Source organism: Colius striatus, chromosome W, assembly GCF_028858725.1.
Source record: "Colius striatus isolate bColStr4 chromosome W, bColStr4.1.hap1, whole genome shotgun sequence".
In the NCBI taxonomy this organism is placed as follows: Eukaryota; Metazoa; Chordata; class Aves; order Coliiformes; family Coliidae; genus Colius; species Colius striatus.
The window spans coordinates 10644539-10662176 of NC_084789.1; the positions used below are offsets into that span (position 1 = coordinate 10644539).

At 41.2% G+C, this 17638-nt stretch overlaps 1 protein-coding gene across 1 annotated transcript in view; it reads left to right on the top strand.

The window, feature by feature from the left end:
* The window catches only part of LOC133628488 (E3 ubiquitin-protein ligase NEDD4-like), a 352048-nt gene that overhangs the window by 264731 nt on the left and 69679 nt on the right, over positions 1 to 17638 (top strand). The window contains exons 11-14 of the mRNA XM_062016712.1: positions 342 to 518; positions 7484 to 7558; positions 11321 to 11452; positions 11971 to 12090. Coding sequence (XP_061872696.1) covers positions 342 to 518; positions 7484 to 7558; positions 11321 to 11452; positions 11971 to 12090 — 504 coding nt within the window. The remainder of the gene's footprint in view (positions 1 to 341; positions 519 to 7483; positions 7559 to 11320; positions 11453 to 11970; positions 12091 to 17638) is intronic.

Consider the following 17638-nt stretch of genomic DNA (forward strand, 5'->3'; position numbering starts at 1 on the left):
GAGTTCAGAATTGATTACATTTTGAAGAAAATTTCAAATGGAGTTTGTTTAATGAGCTCCTTTTTTGTGCATATCATCTACATAATTTTCTGTGTTCAATCATAAAGCATGTCATCAATATGAGAAACATTTTGAAGTCAATATAAAAACTGATTTTCCCTGTGAGTACTTCACACTGAGTGTTTGTGTGTTCTAGGGCTTGATTTATTTTGTGTTAAATATTAAGGCTGATTATTACACCTGTGTTTGTCACAGTGAGGTGGTCATATAAAGGAAAAGGGAAAGAAGACTCAAGTCTGTCTTTATAAATCCTTAATGTAGTTTCTTCTCTTTTGTGTTAGCCTTGGGAAACCATTTCAGAGGAGGCATGTGCAAGTGGAGATTCCTTAAGCTTGTCATTGCCACCACTTCCTGCATCTCCAGTATCCCGTACCAGTCCTCAGGAATTATCTGAGGAACTGAGCAGAAGACTTCAGGTCACTCCCGATTCCAATGGAGAACAACTCAGTTCTTTGATTGTACGTAACATGCTGCTCTTTCTATATAAACCTCTATACAGTAATCTTCTATTAGTTTGACATAATCAGAATCATTTGCACATATGGGTAGTGATTGCTTGTCTCAGGAAAACCTGAGCATACAGTTAAAATTATCTTCCAAAAAATGCATCATAATTTTACCAGAGAGCGAACTGCCTTGACCAGAATTCTTCACTTTCGATTTCATTTTTTCTTCTTTGTGAGTTTAACTTCAGACTGCTATTTTTACACCTTTAGAGAAACAGAATATGTAATACTAGAGAGTAATAAGCTAAGAATTTTCAAAGGAAAAAGAAAAACTACTAATGCTCTTTCAATCATCATCTATCCTATGACATGATAATTTTTCTGAAGTTCAATATTTTAACTGTACCCATTTATATTAAAGCATGTACTTTCTTATATTAGCATTTTATAAACCACTCATAGCTTACTGAATCAAATATTGTAAAACTAACAAAGGATTAGAATTGGAAGTAGGAATTCTACTGAAAACTTCTACAAATTTGTAAATGACTAGTCTAGAAAAATGTATCTCTCACCATAAGAGTATACTTGAGGTAAAACTAAAAAATGTTCTCTGTGTTATCCATTAGTTTGGCAGACTGATGATAGCACAAAAAATAAAGATAATACACTTGCAAGTGGGAGAATGTCTTATGTCTCTGATTAAGAAAACAGTTGTAAGTATTAAACAAAATATCACGCTGTGATTTATTTGGATTTTTTATTCTTAGTATATGCCATGAAGGTACTTTTGCAATTCAAATATAAGAAATTATACTTACTCTTGTTATGATTAAATAGAATCTCGATTAGGTGCAAATTTGTCACAAAGAACTTATGCAATAGGTGTCTTATTATGATATGAATGTTATCTAGAGGTTAGTTAGCAAATTATATTTCTGACAGTTAACCATCTGCAAAAAGAGTCACTTGTACTTTTGTAGATAACTGCAGATTTTAGTAGACCTTCACTTGGAGGGCATAAAGTTAACCAAATCGCTTCAGTGGCAAAATCAGGGCCTACATTTTTTTTACACTAACAACAATAAATATGTAGTATAGCCAGAAAGTTATCTTGATTAAAATAATTCAATCATTATATTCCTATACAATCTAGATCTTTTATGAGCCATTAAGTAATGACATCTTTATTATCAGTGCAATAAAAATTATAATCAGACCACACTTGCAAAGAAATTTTCAAAGCATTTAAAATCTCTGTTGCTGTGCATTATCTGGTGTAAGAGTGTTGGGATACTGAAAGTAGTAGGAAAAAAAAAACAGACAGAGAAATTACTCTTAAGAAGCCTTACCAAGAACCCAGAAGTCTGCATATAGAGACTGAGTGGGCCAGCAGTGTTTAATGTGTGACCCCAGAATTTCTGTCAAGGCAGCTCATATCTCTCAACTGTGCATCTCACAGCTCTGGCCTCAGTGAGGGCTTACTGGCCTGATCCAGCACTTAAGTCTGAACTGATTCCATAGGAATGAACAGTGCTCACCCTGGACTGATAAATCCTCCCAGTTTGGAGGCACAGTACGGAGACATCCACAAGTTTCATTTGGATTGAGCCAGATGGGCAGGAAAAGTTTGACACTTAAAGCTGAACACAAGCTATAGTCCATGTGATGTTTCCTCTTGATCCAGATTCCCAAAAGTTTGTGAGATCAGCTTCATGGCTTTGCATGGAGGAAGCTTGGATCCAGGGTTTTTCCCAAACCCACCAGCTCCAAACTGGCTTTACATAAAACTGGCTCAGATGTGCAGGTTGTGGGCTGAAACTAGAAGCTCTTAGAGTGGCATATCCCCAATAATGTGCCTGGTATATCTAGCCTGACTTTTCATTGTTTTGCTCAGAGACATCTCCAACATCTGTACATCCATACATAGTTAATCTATGAAATAGCTGTAATTGCCAACAGATAGCTGAGGAGTGATTGAGGAGGGGATTGACCTGCTGGAGAGCAGCTCTGCAGAGAGAGACCTGAGAGTCCTACTTGATAATAAACTGAACATGAGCCAGCAATGTGCCCTCATGGCCAAGAAGGCCAATGGCATTCTGGGATGCATCAAGAAGAATGTGGCCAACAGGTCATTAATATTTACAAATATCTAAGTGGTGGATGTCAGGAGGTTGGAATATCCCTTTTTTCTATTGTATCTAGCAACAGGACAAGGGGTAATGGGATGAAGCTGGAACACAAAATGTTCCATTTAAACATAAGAAAAAACTATTTCACTGTGAGGGTGACGGAGCACTGGAACAGGCTACCCAGAGAGGTTGTGGAGTCTCCTTCCTTGGAGATCTTCAAGACCCACCTGGGCATGTTCCTATGGGACCTGATCTAGGTGGACCTGCTTCGGCAGGGGATTTGGATTAGATAATCTCTAAAGGTCCCTTCCAACCCCTACTATTCTGTGATTCTATGATTCTATATGTGTTAAAGTTTCTGTCACTCTCCTCATCTTTCTATGTAATGCCAGAAAACACTTCAGGCTTGTTGGTCAATACATTTGTCAAACAAATCCTTTCACTTTAATCTTTAGCATGATATAAAAACAAGGTGTAATTACATTTTTTTTCTGTTTTTTTTTTAAACACTGATCTTTTAACAGAATGTGCTTTTAGGACTGATATTTTCAAGTAAGAGTCGGAGTTTCTGATGTGCCTCTCAAATAGGCTTAGTGTTGCTTTGTTATCTTTCAGTGGTACGTAAGGGTGCCTCGTGAGTGGTTATAAATAGGCTAGGTCATTTGCTTGTTTATTAGTGCATTCATATTCGTACCATTGATGTCCAGAAAAGGGTAGTTCTAGTTACTTTGCGATTAAAGCTGAGGTATCAGTTATGCAGAATAATGAGTTTAAGAATTATCCAAGGTTTGTTTCTGTATTTGGAACATACAACCTCAATTAAACCACATAGAAAAGCTGTGGGAGAAAATGCATTTGAAGTTAAATACTATTTAGATGCTGATTGATTTTATTGAATATTATATTTTATTGAACAGTGGTTAACCCTGAAATGTTCAGGCAGCTCGACTAGATGATCCTTGTAGGTCCCTTCCAACTGAAATATTCCATTCATGGCTTTCTTTGTTGCCAGCTCTCATGACTACAGTATTTGTTTTGGATTTGTTGTGGTTTTTTTCATTATATGGGATTTCTCATGAGAGTAACAAAAAAAATTATGCCTTCTAGATGCCTTTCAATGAAAACCTATTAATGGTTGCTTACTGATATAGGCAGTAGATTAGTTCCTTCATAAATATAAAGAATATTAGTGAGACACATCAGATTCTTCTGAAACATTTTTTTAATTGGATAGCAAATGTTATCAAGAAGTAAAAGCTGAAATTATCTTTGAAGATCTTCTGTGTAGTTTTGGCATGTGAAGAAGCCTCTGTGACTGTGAGTCCCAAAATAACTGTTGTAGCAACTGGAAAACAGAATTATTGTTACTTGTCACTTCTCAGATTTTGTGCCTTTATAATCTGAGCCCATCCCATATGGAATGGAATTTAGTCACTTGACACCACTGTGCATTATCACCCTATTTTTGATAAATCTCACATGTTTATGAGGAACTATATTTAAATATCAAGCAGACATGCTAGCGTATGTGCTTTCTTTAGGACTTTTTTTGTTTCTAATTCATGATCGTGAAGGATGTGTTTGGGGAAGTTAAAAACTAGAAGACGAAGAAAATTAAGATTGATTTTTAAAAATAAATACTGTAGATTCTGAAGTAAATTAATTTTTAAGACTTTGAGGTCTCATGCATAGTGCTTGACTTGAGATTCATTTTTAATTCCTAATTTTTGTCAATAATGCATACCATCTGAATTTCACTGTGAAAACCATACACTCCCTGAAGAGCTATTGTAGCGCTACAATTTTCATTGCAATGTCTGATTTTAAGAGAATGCTGTCTAGCTTAATTTTTAGCTAAGAAACCATGTTCTTACCTTAATTGCTCATATATTTTTCCATCCCTCTTACAATTTGTAACTCCAGTCTTCAAAAAGAGCAGGAAGGACGAACCAGGAAATTACAGGCCGGTCAGCCTCACCTCCATCCCTGGAAAAGTGATGGAACAACTCATCCTGAATGTTATCACTGAACATATGAAGGAAAAGATGGTTATCAGGGGAGTCAACATGGATTCACCAAGGGGAAATCCTGTTTGACCAACCTGATAGCCTTCTATGAGGGCATAACTGGCTGGCTAGATGAGGGGAGAGCAGTGGATGTCATCTACCTTGACTTCAGCAAGGCTTTTGACACTGTCTCCCATAACATCCTCATCAGAAAGCTCGGCAGTGTGGCTTGGATGAGTGGACAGTGAGGTGGATTGAGAGCTGTCTGAATGACAGAGCCCAGAGGGTGGTGATCAATGGCACAGAGTCGAGTTGGAGGCCTGTGGCCAGTGGAGTTCCACAGGGAGTGATTCTGGGGCCAGTCTCATTCAACATCTTCATCAATAACCTGGATGAGGGACTGAGGGTACCCTCAGCAAGTTCACTGATGACACCAAACTGGGAGGACTGGCTGATTCCCCAGAAGGCTGTGCTGCCATTCAGTGTGATCTCGACCAGCTTGAGAGGTGGGCAGAGAGGAACCTCATGAGGTTCAACAAGGACAAGTGCAGAGTCCTGCACCTGGGAAGGAACAATCCCATGCACCAGTACAGACTGAGGATTGACCTGCTGAAGAGTTGCTCTGCAGAGAGAGACATGAAAGTCCCGATTGATAAGCTAAATATGAGCCAGCAATGTGCCCTCGTGGCCAAGAAGGTCAATGGCATCCTGGGATGCATCAAGAAGATTGTGGCCAGCAGGTGGAGGGAGGTTCTTCTCCCCCTCTACCCTGCCCTGGTGAGGCCTCATCTGGAGTCCTGTGTCCAGTTCTGGGCTCCTCAGCTCAAGAGGGACAGGGAAGTGCTGGAGAGAGTCCAGCGCAGGGCCACCAAGATGATCAGGGGACTGGAACATCTTTCATACGAGGAAAGGCTGCGGGAACTGGGGCTGCTTAGTTTAGAAAAGAGGAGACTGAGGGCAGATCTTATTAACATTTAGAAATATCTAAAGGGTGGGTGTCAGGAGGTTGGGGCATCCCCTTTTTCTGTTGTAGCTAGCAACAGGACAAGGGGTAATGGGATGAAGCTGGAACACAAAAAATTCCACTTAAATATAAGAAAAAACTATTTTACTGTGAGGATGACGGAGCAGTGGAACAGACTACCCAGAGGGGTTGTGGAGTCTCCTTCCTTGGAGGTCTTCAAGACCTGCCTGGTCATGTTCCTATGCGACCTGATCTAGGTGACCTTGCTCCTGCAGGGGTGTTTGACTAGATGATCTCTAAATGTCCCTTCCAACCTCCTACCATTCTGTGATTCTGTGAAAATTTTTTATTGCTGCACAGTTTTGCCCACTTTTAAGCTATGATTTCCATCACTTAAACAAACCAAATGATGTGGGACAGAGGATTTTTAACAGAGGAGTTGTTCGTCCTTTTTGATCTTTCCAAAGTAATCCATTGCAATTCACCCAATCCTCCCTGGGATCAAACCAGAATTCCTGGAGTTAGTATTTTGGCCTGGGGTAATACCGCTGCATTCTGCCACTGTTTTTATGATAGTAGGGGAAAAAAAAGTCATGTCTTATTTCAATCAGAATGTGTTCATATTGAAATCTTTTTTTTTTTTATGATATAGATGAAGAGTCACTGTCACAGAATCACACAGAAAACCTGCAGAGAAGGAGACTGGGCAACTCGTTCCAGTGCTCCATCACCTTCACAGTGAAATAGTTTTCCTTATGTTTAAATGGAACTATTTGTGTTCCTGCTTTTTTCCATTACCCCTTGTCCTGTCAACAGAGAAATTCTTACAGTTGTTACAGAGATTTTACTTATGTAAAACATAAGTAATCTGCCAAGTAATTTGGTATTTTCTAATGTCCTATTTTTGAGTATTATTTATATTATATTTATAGGTGAGCTAATGAGGACTATAGAGTTCTATCCCTAGCAGTTAATTTGGTTTTGTAATAAATTTCTGGCTTCTCTCCAGCCAGCAAACTTCTGAGCATTTCTCTTACATTTATGAAACAGTAAATTTTATAGCTATTCTTAATGTTACTATTAAGGAGTAAGCTAAGCATCCTGTACCAAGATGCAAATTTGGAAAATCTTTTATATGCCAGCAGATGATCTCAGCAAGGCTGTAATCCTAGTGAAAGTTCTGCAAAATTTGCTGCATTCCCAGCGATAGACTCAGGATATCAAAGGCATGAGAACCACATAACCATCCCTCGTGTAGGACTTGGCGTCCTCTTGTGCCCTTGTGTGAGTAATAAATACAGGGTGCAATAAGCCATATGTAGAAACTAGTTATCTCTGGCCTATTGATTTTTCAAGGGCTACATTGCCAGCATTTGGCCAGAAATTTTACATTTTCATTATACTGCTTAGGTTCTCTCCACATTCTCCAAAATATCTTCCAAAGACATTTGAAAATAGTTTTTCAAAAGCTGTATTGCATTTTCACATGCCATTATGTCTTTAGTCAATCTTTCCCTTTACTGACGATTCCACAACTGTTCATTTTCCTGCATGTTTTCCCAGATGAGATGACCTATTCTGTTCTCTTAGATTAGGTCCATAAAACATTGTAGCTTGGATACTAAAGATGAGTACAAGATGTGTATTCAAGTACTTTCCTTTTCTTGGTTAATATGAAACAGTCCGGGAAGGAATACTGAGAATTTTGATTTGTCATTGCTCACTACATTTCTCTAGAAGTAATAAAACTAAAGATACTACAACATAAAGATTAATTTTTAGAGGTTTGGATTAAAGGGGAGAAAAATAAAATTATTGAATAAAACCCTGTGTTTTAAGACACCTTAACTTGAAGACATTTTTTTTTTTTTCCAGCAAAGAGAACCTTCTTCAAGGTTAAGATCTTGCAGTGTAACAGACACAGTTGCTGAACAATCTCAATTATCCTTGGTAAACCAAAGCTAACTTCTATTACTTTCTTTTTGTTGGACCATTCTCTGATTCTGAATAATATCTTTTCTTAGGTCAATTCCAGTCAGATGTAAATCAGTAACTAATATGGGCATATGACTTCCAAACAGTAATGAATACCAAATTAATATCATCAGGGTCAGCAACTAAAATGAGGACATTCACAGAATCACAGAATAACAGAATGGTAGGGGTTGGAAGGGACCTTTAGAGATCATCTAATCCAACTCCTCTACTAAAGCAGGTTTGACTAGATCTAGTCACACAGGAATGCATCCAGGTAGGTTTTGAAAACCTCCAAGGAAGGAGACACCACAACCTCCCTGGGCAGCCTGTTCCAGTGCTCCATCACCCTCACAGTGAAACAGTTTTTCCTTATGTTTAAATGGAACTTTTTGTGTTCCTGCTTTTTTCCATTACCCCTTGTCCTGTCGCTAGATACAACAGAATAAAATGATGTCCCAACCTCCTGACATCCACCGCTTAGATATTTGTAAATATTAATAACATTCCCCCCTCAGTCTCCTCTTCTCTAGACTAAACAGCCCCAATTCCTGCAACCTTTCCTCGTATGAAAGATGCTCCAGTCCCCTGATCGTCTTGGTGGTAATGAGGATTTTATGGTAGAGAGAAAAAAGCCTTGCTGAAGTCAATGTAGATGACATCCACTGCTCTCCCCTCATCTAGCCAGCCAGTTATGCCCTCGTAGAAGGCTATCAGATTGGTCAAACAGGTTTTCCCCTTGGTGAATCCATATTAACTCCCCCTGATAACCATCTGGCCTTTCTCCAGTCCTCAGGCACATTGCCTATCCTCCATCAATGTTCCAAAATGATGGAGAGTGGCTTAGCAACCACGTCAGCCAGCTCCCTCAGCACTCTCGAATACATCCCATCAGGTCCCATTGACTTATGAGTGTTAAGCTTTGACCTCATCCACAAAAGGCAAGTCCTCTCTTGTCCAGATCATCCTACTGTCGTTGCTGGACTGGGCTTCCCGAGGACTGATCTTGACTGTAAAGACCGAAGCAAGGAAGGCCTTCAGTAGTTGAGCCTTCTCTGCATCCTCTGTCACCTCTGTATTCGGCAGCAGGCCCACATTCTCCCTAATCTTTGTTTTGCTGTTGATGTACCTGAAAAACCCCTTCTTATTTTCCTTTACTTCCCTGGCCAGGTTTAATTCTAAAAGGGCTTTAACCTTACTGGTTGCTCCCCTGCATGCTCTGACAATGTTCCTATACTCTTCCCAAGAAACCAATGTCTGCTTTCTCCCTGAGTTGTCCTAGCAGTTCTTTGTTCATCCATGGAGGCCTCCTGCCTCCTTTTTTCTGCTTTTCTACTTGTGGGGCACACCTGCCTAGCCATGGTCTTCACCACCGGTCACAGAGGAATCGTTCTTCCAATGCCTAAGCATCTCCTTCCCCTCCTTCTCCACTGACCTTAGTGTATACAGAGATGTTGTTCTCATATTCTCGCTCCTTTCTGCTGCTGCTGTAGTTTAGTAACTGCGCAGCAACTTCTTCCCTTTCTGAAATGTGTTAATCACAGAGGCATTACATCAGTCACTAATTGGCCAGGCCTCGGTCAGCAGTGGGTCTGTCTTAGAATTGACTGGCATTAGCCCTATCAGCTACAGGGGAAGCTTCTGGCAGCTCTTTGTTTAAAGAAGCCGCCCGTGTAGCTCCCCACTACCAAAACCTGGCCTAGATAAAACCACTACAAACACAAAGTTCCTTTTTGTCATTCTGTGTAATTCACAATACAAAAAGTGTAAATAAGTTTAGCTGTTTTCTGAACAAGATACCTGAATCTATGCAAAAGTCTATCAAAGAAAAAATTATTTGTTTCAAAGGTTCATTAAGAGGTTATATTAAATGAAATCAGAAATCATAGTTTTCTGCATGTTTGTGTTTAAGAATGTTGTAAGTTAGCAAGTTCCTTTTTTAAACAGACTTATGAATATATATATATTTAAAACTATTATAACTGTCAGAGAGAGCACCACCAGAGAAATGACAGACACCAATATGTTTTGCCTGGGTTGTTGAACTTGCCTAAAACCATTTACCACAATCATTTGAAGCATCAACAGTATGACAAAATCCATTTTTTACTCCTGATCAAAAAAATCCTTCACCAATGAGTCCAAAACAGAAAACACTTCCCACAGACCTTCTTCACTCTTTTTTTTTTTAATGTGTCACTGACTGCTCAATGCCAAAATGTTCTGTTCTTCCAAGTTCCATTCCTGACACCTAAAACACCTTAGAAAGTTTCCACTGTAAGAAAACCACTATTCGTCATCACATTTACAGCAAAATGCATGACATCACGGCCAACAGTTTTTACACTCGTTGAGTCAACAGATTGAGGATGTAAAGGATGAGCCCAGCGATCCGTGAGGGCTGTGAAGGATGGTGGTGTCGGCGCGCGGAGTGGGGGGGCACTCCGGAGACGGATTCGAAACTGTAAGCGGCTGCGCGGCGGCAGCTGCGGACGGAAGGGGCGGGGGGGTCTGGCTCACTCCGTGCCAGGCCTGGCGAAGGTGGCGGCGTTGGCTGCTGCTGGTCTCGGCGGGGGTCGAGTTCGCTCGCTCGGCTGCGCCGGGTCCTTTTCGCCTCCTTGACTTTGTAAAAACTCTTGAGAACTTTTTTTTTTTTTTTTTTTCCTGTTTTTCTGTTCCTCGCAGCACGCCCCGCTCAGCGACGGGCTGCGCACCGGGCTGGCTTTCAGCGGCGACGGGCTGTGTCTCGATGGTCTCTAGTCGCTCCAATTTCTTTAATACTTCCTGCAGGAGCTTGTCCGTCCCCCTGTCTGTCTCTTTCGGCTTCGGTGTAGCGGCTAACGGCTGGTCTGCAGTCATGGCTACATGCTATTCTGCTTGCATTTATTTTAAAGTATTTATCATGTCTCTCCAAACGAGACCTAGATCTTTACTGATCTTACTATTGTCCTTATCGCCACTAATAGTGACTTCTCAGAGAAGGTTTCCCACCTCTCTCCATTCTTCTGGGCTAAAGATCAAGGGTATATCTTGCATATGACCTCTCTCTCTTGCCCATTTAATCAACTCATGGAGTTTCTTTGTGCTGGCTGCCAGAACTCTCTTAGAGAGTATGCTAGCCAACAACTGCACCGCTGCCTCAGTCTCCATCCCTCAACTAGTATTCCTGGGTACTAGGGGGGGCAGTTTTCCTACCTTACAGGAGGTGAGTCGCGACCTCACACCTGGCTTCTGCAGCCCACTTGCCACACAGTGCCATCTCCTGTCCAGTGTTCTCCGACCATCTGTCACTTGCTGCAATTTGCCAGCAATTTGTCAATGGTCCCTGTTCGGGCGCCAAATGTCAGAGAGAGCACCACCAGAAAAATGACAGACACCAATATGGTTAGGTCATAACTCAAATTTTACTAACAAGCATCAGACTTTTATAATCAGCAGCAAAGCTAGCATGTTTACACTACTTCTAATTGGTCCTTTCTCTAAAAGCCAGCTGCACTTTTCTGCGATAAGCCTTGCGGTTTCACATACTTCTTCAGCCTCTGCCTTGCTCGACCTTGTTATCATGTAGGCATTTTTTCTTCTTTTCTCACAGTCGAGAACGGCTCAAGGACAATCCACACATTACTTCTCAAAGCATGGTTTGTTCACTGTTACCAGGCCATGACCTCTTTCAGACAGAAATTCCTCCACATATAACAAAAAATATAAAATTAACTAAGTAATTTCTTGCTTGAACAGCTTTCAGTGGCCTATGTACACACTACACCAGGCTTACCTTCAGGCTGGGAAGAAAGAAAGGATGCAAAGGGCCGCACTTACTATGTCAATCATAACAATCGAACCACAACATGGATGCGGCCCATCATGCAGGTATGAAGATCTGTTATAATGTTTCATTTACATTGGAAATATTTAGCATGTATTAAGTATAAGTTCAGTTGAACCAGCTCCTCAGAACTCTGAATTTAAAATAAATAAATCCTAAGCATTATCATGACAACTCAGGATCATAGATTCATAGAATCATAGAATGGTAGGGTTAGATGATCAAAAAATTGCAGTGATTGGAAAATTTATGTTAGTACTTTTAACTGTATTAAGATATAGATTAAGCTGATTGCTACAATGGTAGGAATTGACAGAGAAGTACATATGAACTAATAAAAGGAGGTAAATGCATTCTTAGGATTTAATTTAAAAATTGTGTTTATTAATAGTACCATACATTATTTGTCCTCCCAATGGAACTACATTAAAGACTTGATCTTTAAGAAAGTATATTTAATATTTCATAATAATAAACCAACATTACATATTTTTTAAGTATCCTAACTATGAATTAACCGTGTTTCTGATAATTTGCTAACTGTTTTTTTCTTCTGAAATAGCTTGCAGAGGATGCCATGGTTGAGTCAACAGCAACCAGTAGCAACCATTTAAGTGAACCTCAGATACAACGGCCTCGTAGCCTCAGTTCACCCACAGTAACTTTGTCTGCTCCAATAGAGGTGAGAAATGCTATTACAGAGAAAGATCAGGACAAAGGGTAATGGGATGAATCTGGAACACAAAAAGTTCAATTTAAATATAAGAAAAAACTATTTTATTGTGAGGGTGACGGAGCAGTGGAACAGGCTACCCAGAGGAGTTGTGGAGTCCCCTTCCTTGGAGGTCTTCAAGACCCACCTGGACATGTTCCTATGCAACCTGATCTAGGGGGACCTGCTTCTGCAGGGAGGTTGGACTAGATGATCTCTAAAGGTCCCTTCCAACCTCTACCATTCTATGATCTCTGACTTCTCATTCTTTGTTGTCCTTACAGTTTCTTTATTTTCTTTTTAGTAATGCAACACAGACGCTTCTCCCTTTTACTGATTTTGCCCTAATATGCTGCTGTAATCAGAAGTTTTCTGTCTGAATCTTTATATTGTACTTAACTTTTATGTTTATATATATAATTTTTTATTATAAATATAAATTTATAAATTTATATTTATTTTATATTTCTATTTAACTTTTATATTTACTTAACTTTTATTATATTGAATTATAAATTTTATAAAGGATTATTTGGTTTGGTCAGCTAAAACGTGATCTGTGTGCATGTCCAAAATATACGTTGTAATGACTCCAAGTACTGTGAGCGTATAAAATCAAATATTTTCTGAAGTTGAAACATTTATTCTGATACCGATAACTTTTTAAAATAATACATGCAATTGAATTTGAAAAATCTTTGAATTAAGATAATGATTGTGTTTTTTACATTCCTTGTTTTTCAAAATTTAATTTATCTTAAGAATCTTTAAAAACAATTCAGAATACTGTTGAATGATGTTCACTACAACATCTGTAGAGTAACTTAAGTGCCTTCTTATGCAGTCAGAGACTATGTACATTTCACTTCTGAAATTTTGATTAAAACTCTTGAACTAGTCGAATAAAGATGTGTTGAGGATAGTAAATTCTTTAAAATTTCTTCGTCAAACTTCAAAATGGCACCTTATTTCTTCTCTCTCATCTCTTTCCTACTTGTGTCCCCTTTGACCCTGCAAAAATTAGTCAACAATCAAGTAAAGATTGTAACTTCTAGTTCACTTTATGTATCATTCTTCTTTGTTCCCTATACCAAAATGTATTCCAACTAAATGTATTCAAACTATTGAACAAGTTGTTAAACAAAAGTAGGATTATTGGACAGATTGTAGTAAAGTGATTACAGTTCATATATAAAATACATGACTTTTATGTTTTTTCATATATTTAAGTGGAACTTTTTGTGTTCCAGCTTCATCCCATTACCCCTTGTCCTGTTGCTAGCTACAACAGAAAAAAAGGGATGCCCAAACCTCCTGACACACACCATTTAGATATTTCAATTATTAATAAGATCCTCCCTCAGTCTTCTCTTTTCTAGACTAAACAGCCCCAGTTCCCGCAGCCTTTCCTCGTATGAAAGATGTTCCAGTCCCCTGATCATCTTGGTGGCCCTGCGCTGGACTCTCTCCAGCACTTCCCTGTCCCTCTTGAGCTGAGGAGCCCAGAACTGGACACAGGACTCCAGATGAGGCCTCACCAGGACAGAGTAGAGGGGGAGAAGAACCTCCCTCGACCTGCTGGCCACACTCTTCTTGATGCATCCCAGGATGCCATTGGCCTTCTTGGCCACGAGGGCACATTGCTGGCTCATATTTAGCTTATCAATCGGGACTTTCATGTCTCTCTCTGCAGAGCAGCTCTTCAGCAGGTCAATCCCCAGTCTGTACTGGTGCATGGGGTTGTTCCTTCCCAGGTGCAGGACTCTGCACTTGTCCTTGTTGAACCTCATGAGGTTCCTCTCTGCCCACCTCTCAAGCTGGTCGAGATCACACTGAATGGCAGCACAGCCTTCTGGGGAATCAGCCAGTCCTCCCAGTTTGGTGTCATCAGCAAACTTGCTGAGGGTACCCTCATTCCTTCATCCAGGTTATTGATGAAGATGTTGAACAAGACTGACCCCAGAACCGATCCCTGTGGAACTCCACTGGCCACAGGCCTCCAACTCAACTCTGTGCCATTGATCACCACCCTCTGGGCTCTGTCATTCAGACAGCTCTCAATCCACCTCACTGTCCACTCATCCAAGTCACGCTGCCTGAGCTTTCTGATGAGGGTGTTATGGGAGACAGTGACAAAAGCCTTGCTGAAGTCAAGGTAGATGACATCTGCTGCTCTCCCCTCATCTATCCAGCTGGTTATGCCCTCATAGAAGGCTATCAGGTTAGTCAAACAGGATTTCCCCTTGGTGAAGCCATGTTGACTCCCTCTGATAACCATCTTATCCTTCATATGTTCAGTGATAACATTCAGGATGAGTTGTTCCATCCCTTTTCCAGGGATGGAGGTGAGGCTGACCAGCCTGTAGTTTCCTGGGTCGTCATTCTTGCTCTTTTTGAAGACTGGAGTGTCATTGGCCTTTCTCCAGTCCTCAGGCACTTCACGTGTCCTCCATGATTGTTCAAAAATGATAGAGAGAGGCTTAGCAATCATATCAGCCAGCTCCCTAAGCACTCTAGGATGCATCCCATCAGGATCCATTGACTTATGAGCCTTAAGCTTGGCCATCAAGTCTTAAACCTCTTCCTCTTCCACCCAGGGCAAGTCCTCTGCTGTCCTGGCCATCCCATTATCCTTGCTGAACTGGACTTCCTGAGCATCGGCCTTGTCTGTAAAGACCGAAGCAAAGAAGGCATTCAGTACTTCGGCCTTTTCTGCATCCTCAGACACCAGGGCACTCTCAGTGTTTAGCAGCGGGCCCACATTCCCCCTGCCCATCCTTCTACTGCTGATGTACTTGAAAAATGCCTTATTACTGTCCTTAACTTTCCTGGCTAGGTTTAATTCTAGAAGGGTTTTAGCCTTCCTAGTTGTCCCAGCAGATACTTGCTCATCCATGTATGCCCTTTTTCTCCTTTCTTGCACATGGGACACACTGTTCCTGGGCTTGGAGGAAGTGGTGCTTGAAGACTGACCAGCTCTCTTGGGCTTCTGTCTTCTAGAATCATATCCCATGAGATCCCTCCAAGTAGATCTTTGAAGAGGCCAAAGTCGGCTCGCCTGAAATCCAGGGTCACAGTCCTGCTTTGTGTCCCGCCTCTTCCACATAGGACACAGGATCTTGAACTCTACTATTTTGTCGTCTCTGCAGCCGAATTTGCCTCCAACCTTCACATCCCCAACCAGACCCCCCTTATTTGTCAGAACTAGATCTAGCAGCACACCCCTCCTTTTTGGTTCCTCGATATTTTAAACACTACTTTTGAATGCTATAATCTAACTGCCTTTCTGTCCAAACAGAGTTGAAAACAAGCCACAAAGAAGGCTAGAATAATTTTTTAAATAACCATGATGGAACTTCATTTTTTAATATAATCATCAAAAAACAGTAATTAGATGTAGACTAAGTAAGAGAATTGCCAAAATATGCATGCATAGTTTTACTGAATCTTAATAATCAGAAAAAAAAAGGAGAAAAACTTATCACATATAAACTAATGAAAGCATGTTTTTGGAAAGTATCTGGAAAGTACAAATGCAGGCAAAATTTAAACATACTACTTAAGTCTTGTTTTCTGATTATGATAGTCTGTATTTTCACTCACTACGATCAGTCTTCAGAGCCAGAGCAGACTGTCCCCAGACAGTCAGTGGAGCAGCAGAACAGGGGTTCATTTTTCTCGGGCCAGGCTACACGTGGCCAGTGGCGCCAGCCTCTCCACTGATCCAGCATCCCTTACGAGGGAGGCGGGACCAACTGAGGGTGCAGCTACAGCCACAGCGGGGAATTTAAACGCCTCGAGAGGGCAGGGATCTTTGATCCCTGTGCACCAAGCAAAGTCAAGCACAGAGGTGCTACTGGTGAGTCATCTGAGAGAGAGGAATTGCTTTGGGCAGTTGATGGGGTAGGCAGCTCTGGTAGCAACCTGGGCAAAACGTGTTTTTCAAAGAAATGTGGCGACCCAGAACAAGGTCCTTCATAAAAATGTAGATGTCCAGGTCTCTGGCTGCAGGGAGTGCTGGAGTCTGGCACTCTTAGCAGATGATGTAAAACACAATACCTGTGTTTAATGTGACCAGGTGCTTAGCCTGGTGGTTAAACTCAAGGAGGAGGTCGAAAGATTCAGGAGCATCAGGGAGTGCGAGAGAGAAATAGATTAGTGGACTGAGACTCTACAGTCTCTGAGGTGTAAGCAACAAGTTGAGTCTTCACAAGAAGTACAGGATCCCCTACCATCTTCTATTTGGGTTAACAGAGTGGACCTAAGAGATGGAGGGGAATGGATACAGGTCCCTTCTTGGGGAGGCAGACGGATCTCTTCCCGGCCACCCCCTCCTCCCCAGTTGCCCTTGCACAACAGATATGGAGCTTTGGAAGTTGAGGGCCAGGCAAGGGAATATGAAGATGTAGGGCCACTTGAGGAGACACCCAGGGTGATTCAGTCACCATTATGTCTTAGGACTGCCTCAATTAAAAAGAAAAGGAAGGTTATAGTAGTAGATGATTCCCTTCTGAAGGGAACTGAAGGCCCCATATGTTGACCAGACCCAACCCACAAAGAGGTCTGCAGCCTCCCTGGGGTTCGGGTTAGAGACATTGCCAGGAACCTCCCAGGTCTGGTGCAGCCAACTGACTACTACCCACTGTTGGTAATGCAGGTTGATACTGACAAGGTTATGGAAAGGAATTTGAAAGCTATTAAAAAGGACTTCAGGGCACTGGGGAGAATGCTTGATGTATTGGGAACACAAGTAATGTTCTCCTCCATCCCTCTCATGACAGGGAGGAATATTGAACAAATAAGGAAAGCACAACTGATTAACAGGTGGCTCAGAGACTGATGCCATCAACACAACTTTGCGTTTTTTGACGATGGTGAAATTTTCCTGATGCCAGGTCTGGTGACACATGGAGTTCATCTGTCTCAAAAGGGGAAAGGATCCTTGCAAATGAGTTAGTAGGACTCATAGAAAGGGCTTTAAACTAATTTTGAAGGGGGAAAGGGATAAAACCATGCCCGCTAGAGTTGAGCCTAAGGGTGGTAAGCCATTGTCATGAGTAAATCCTACTCGATCGGCTTCCTTCTTGAAATGCCCGTAAACCATCATCATGGGGAATAAACAGGAGGAGCTGGAAGTCTGTGTACAGGCAAAGGGCTATGATCTGGTGGCTATTGTAGAGACATGGTAGGACAGCTCACATGACTGGAAGGTGGTCATGGATAGCTATGCCCTTTTTAGGAAAGATAGGCCAGCCAGGCGAGGTAGTGGAGTTGCTCTTTATGTGAAAGAGCAGCTGGAATGTACTGAATTCTGTCCAGGTGAGGATGAGGAGCAAGTTGAGAATTTGTGGATTAGAATTAAGGAGCAGGCTAGCATGTGTGACACTGTAGTGGGTGTCTATTACAGGTCACCTGGTCAGGATGGGGAAGTTGATGAGACCTTTCACAGGCAGCTGGGAGCAGCCTCAAAATCACAGGCCCTGGTTCTCATGGGGGATTTCAAGTACCCAGATATCTG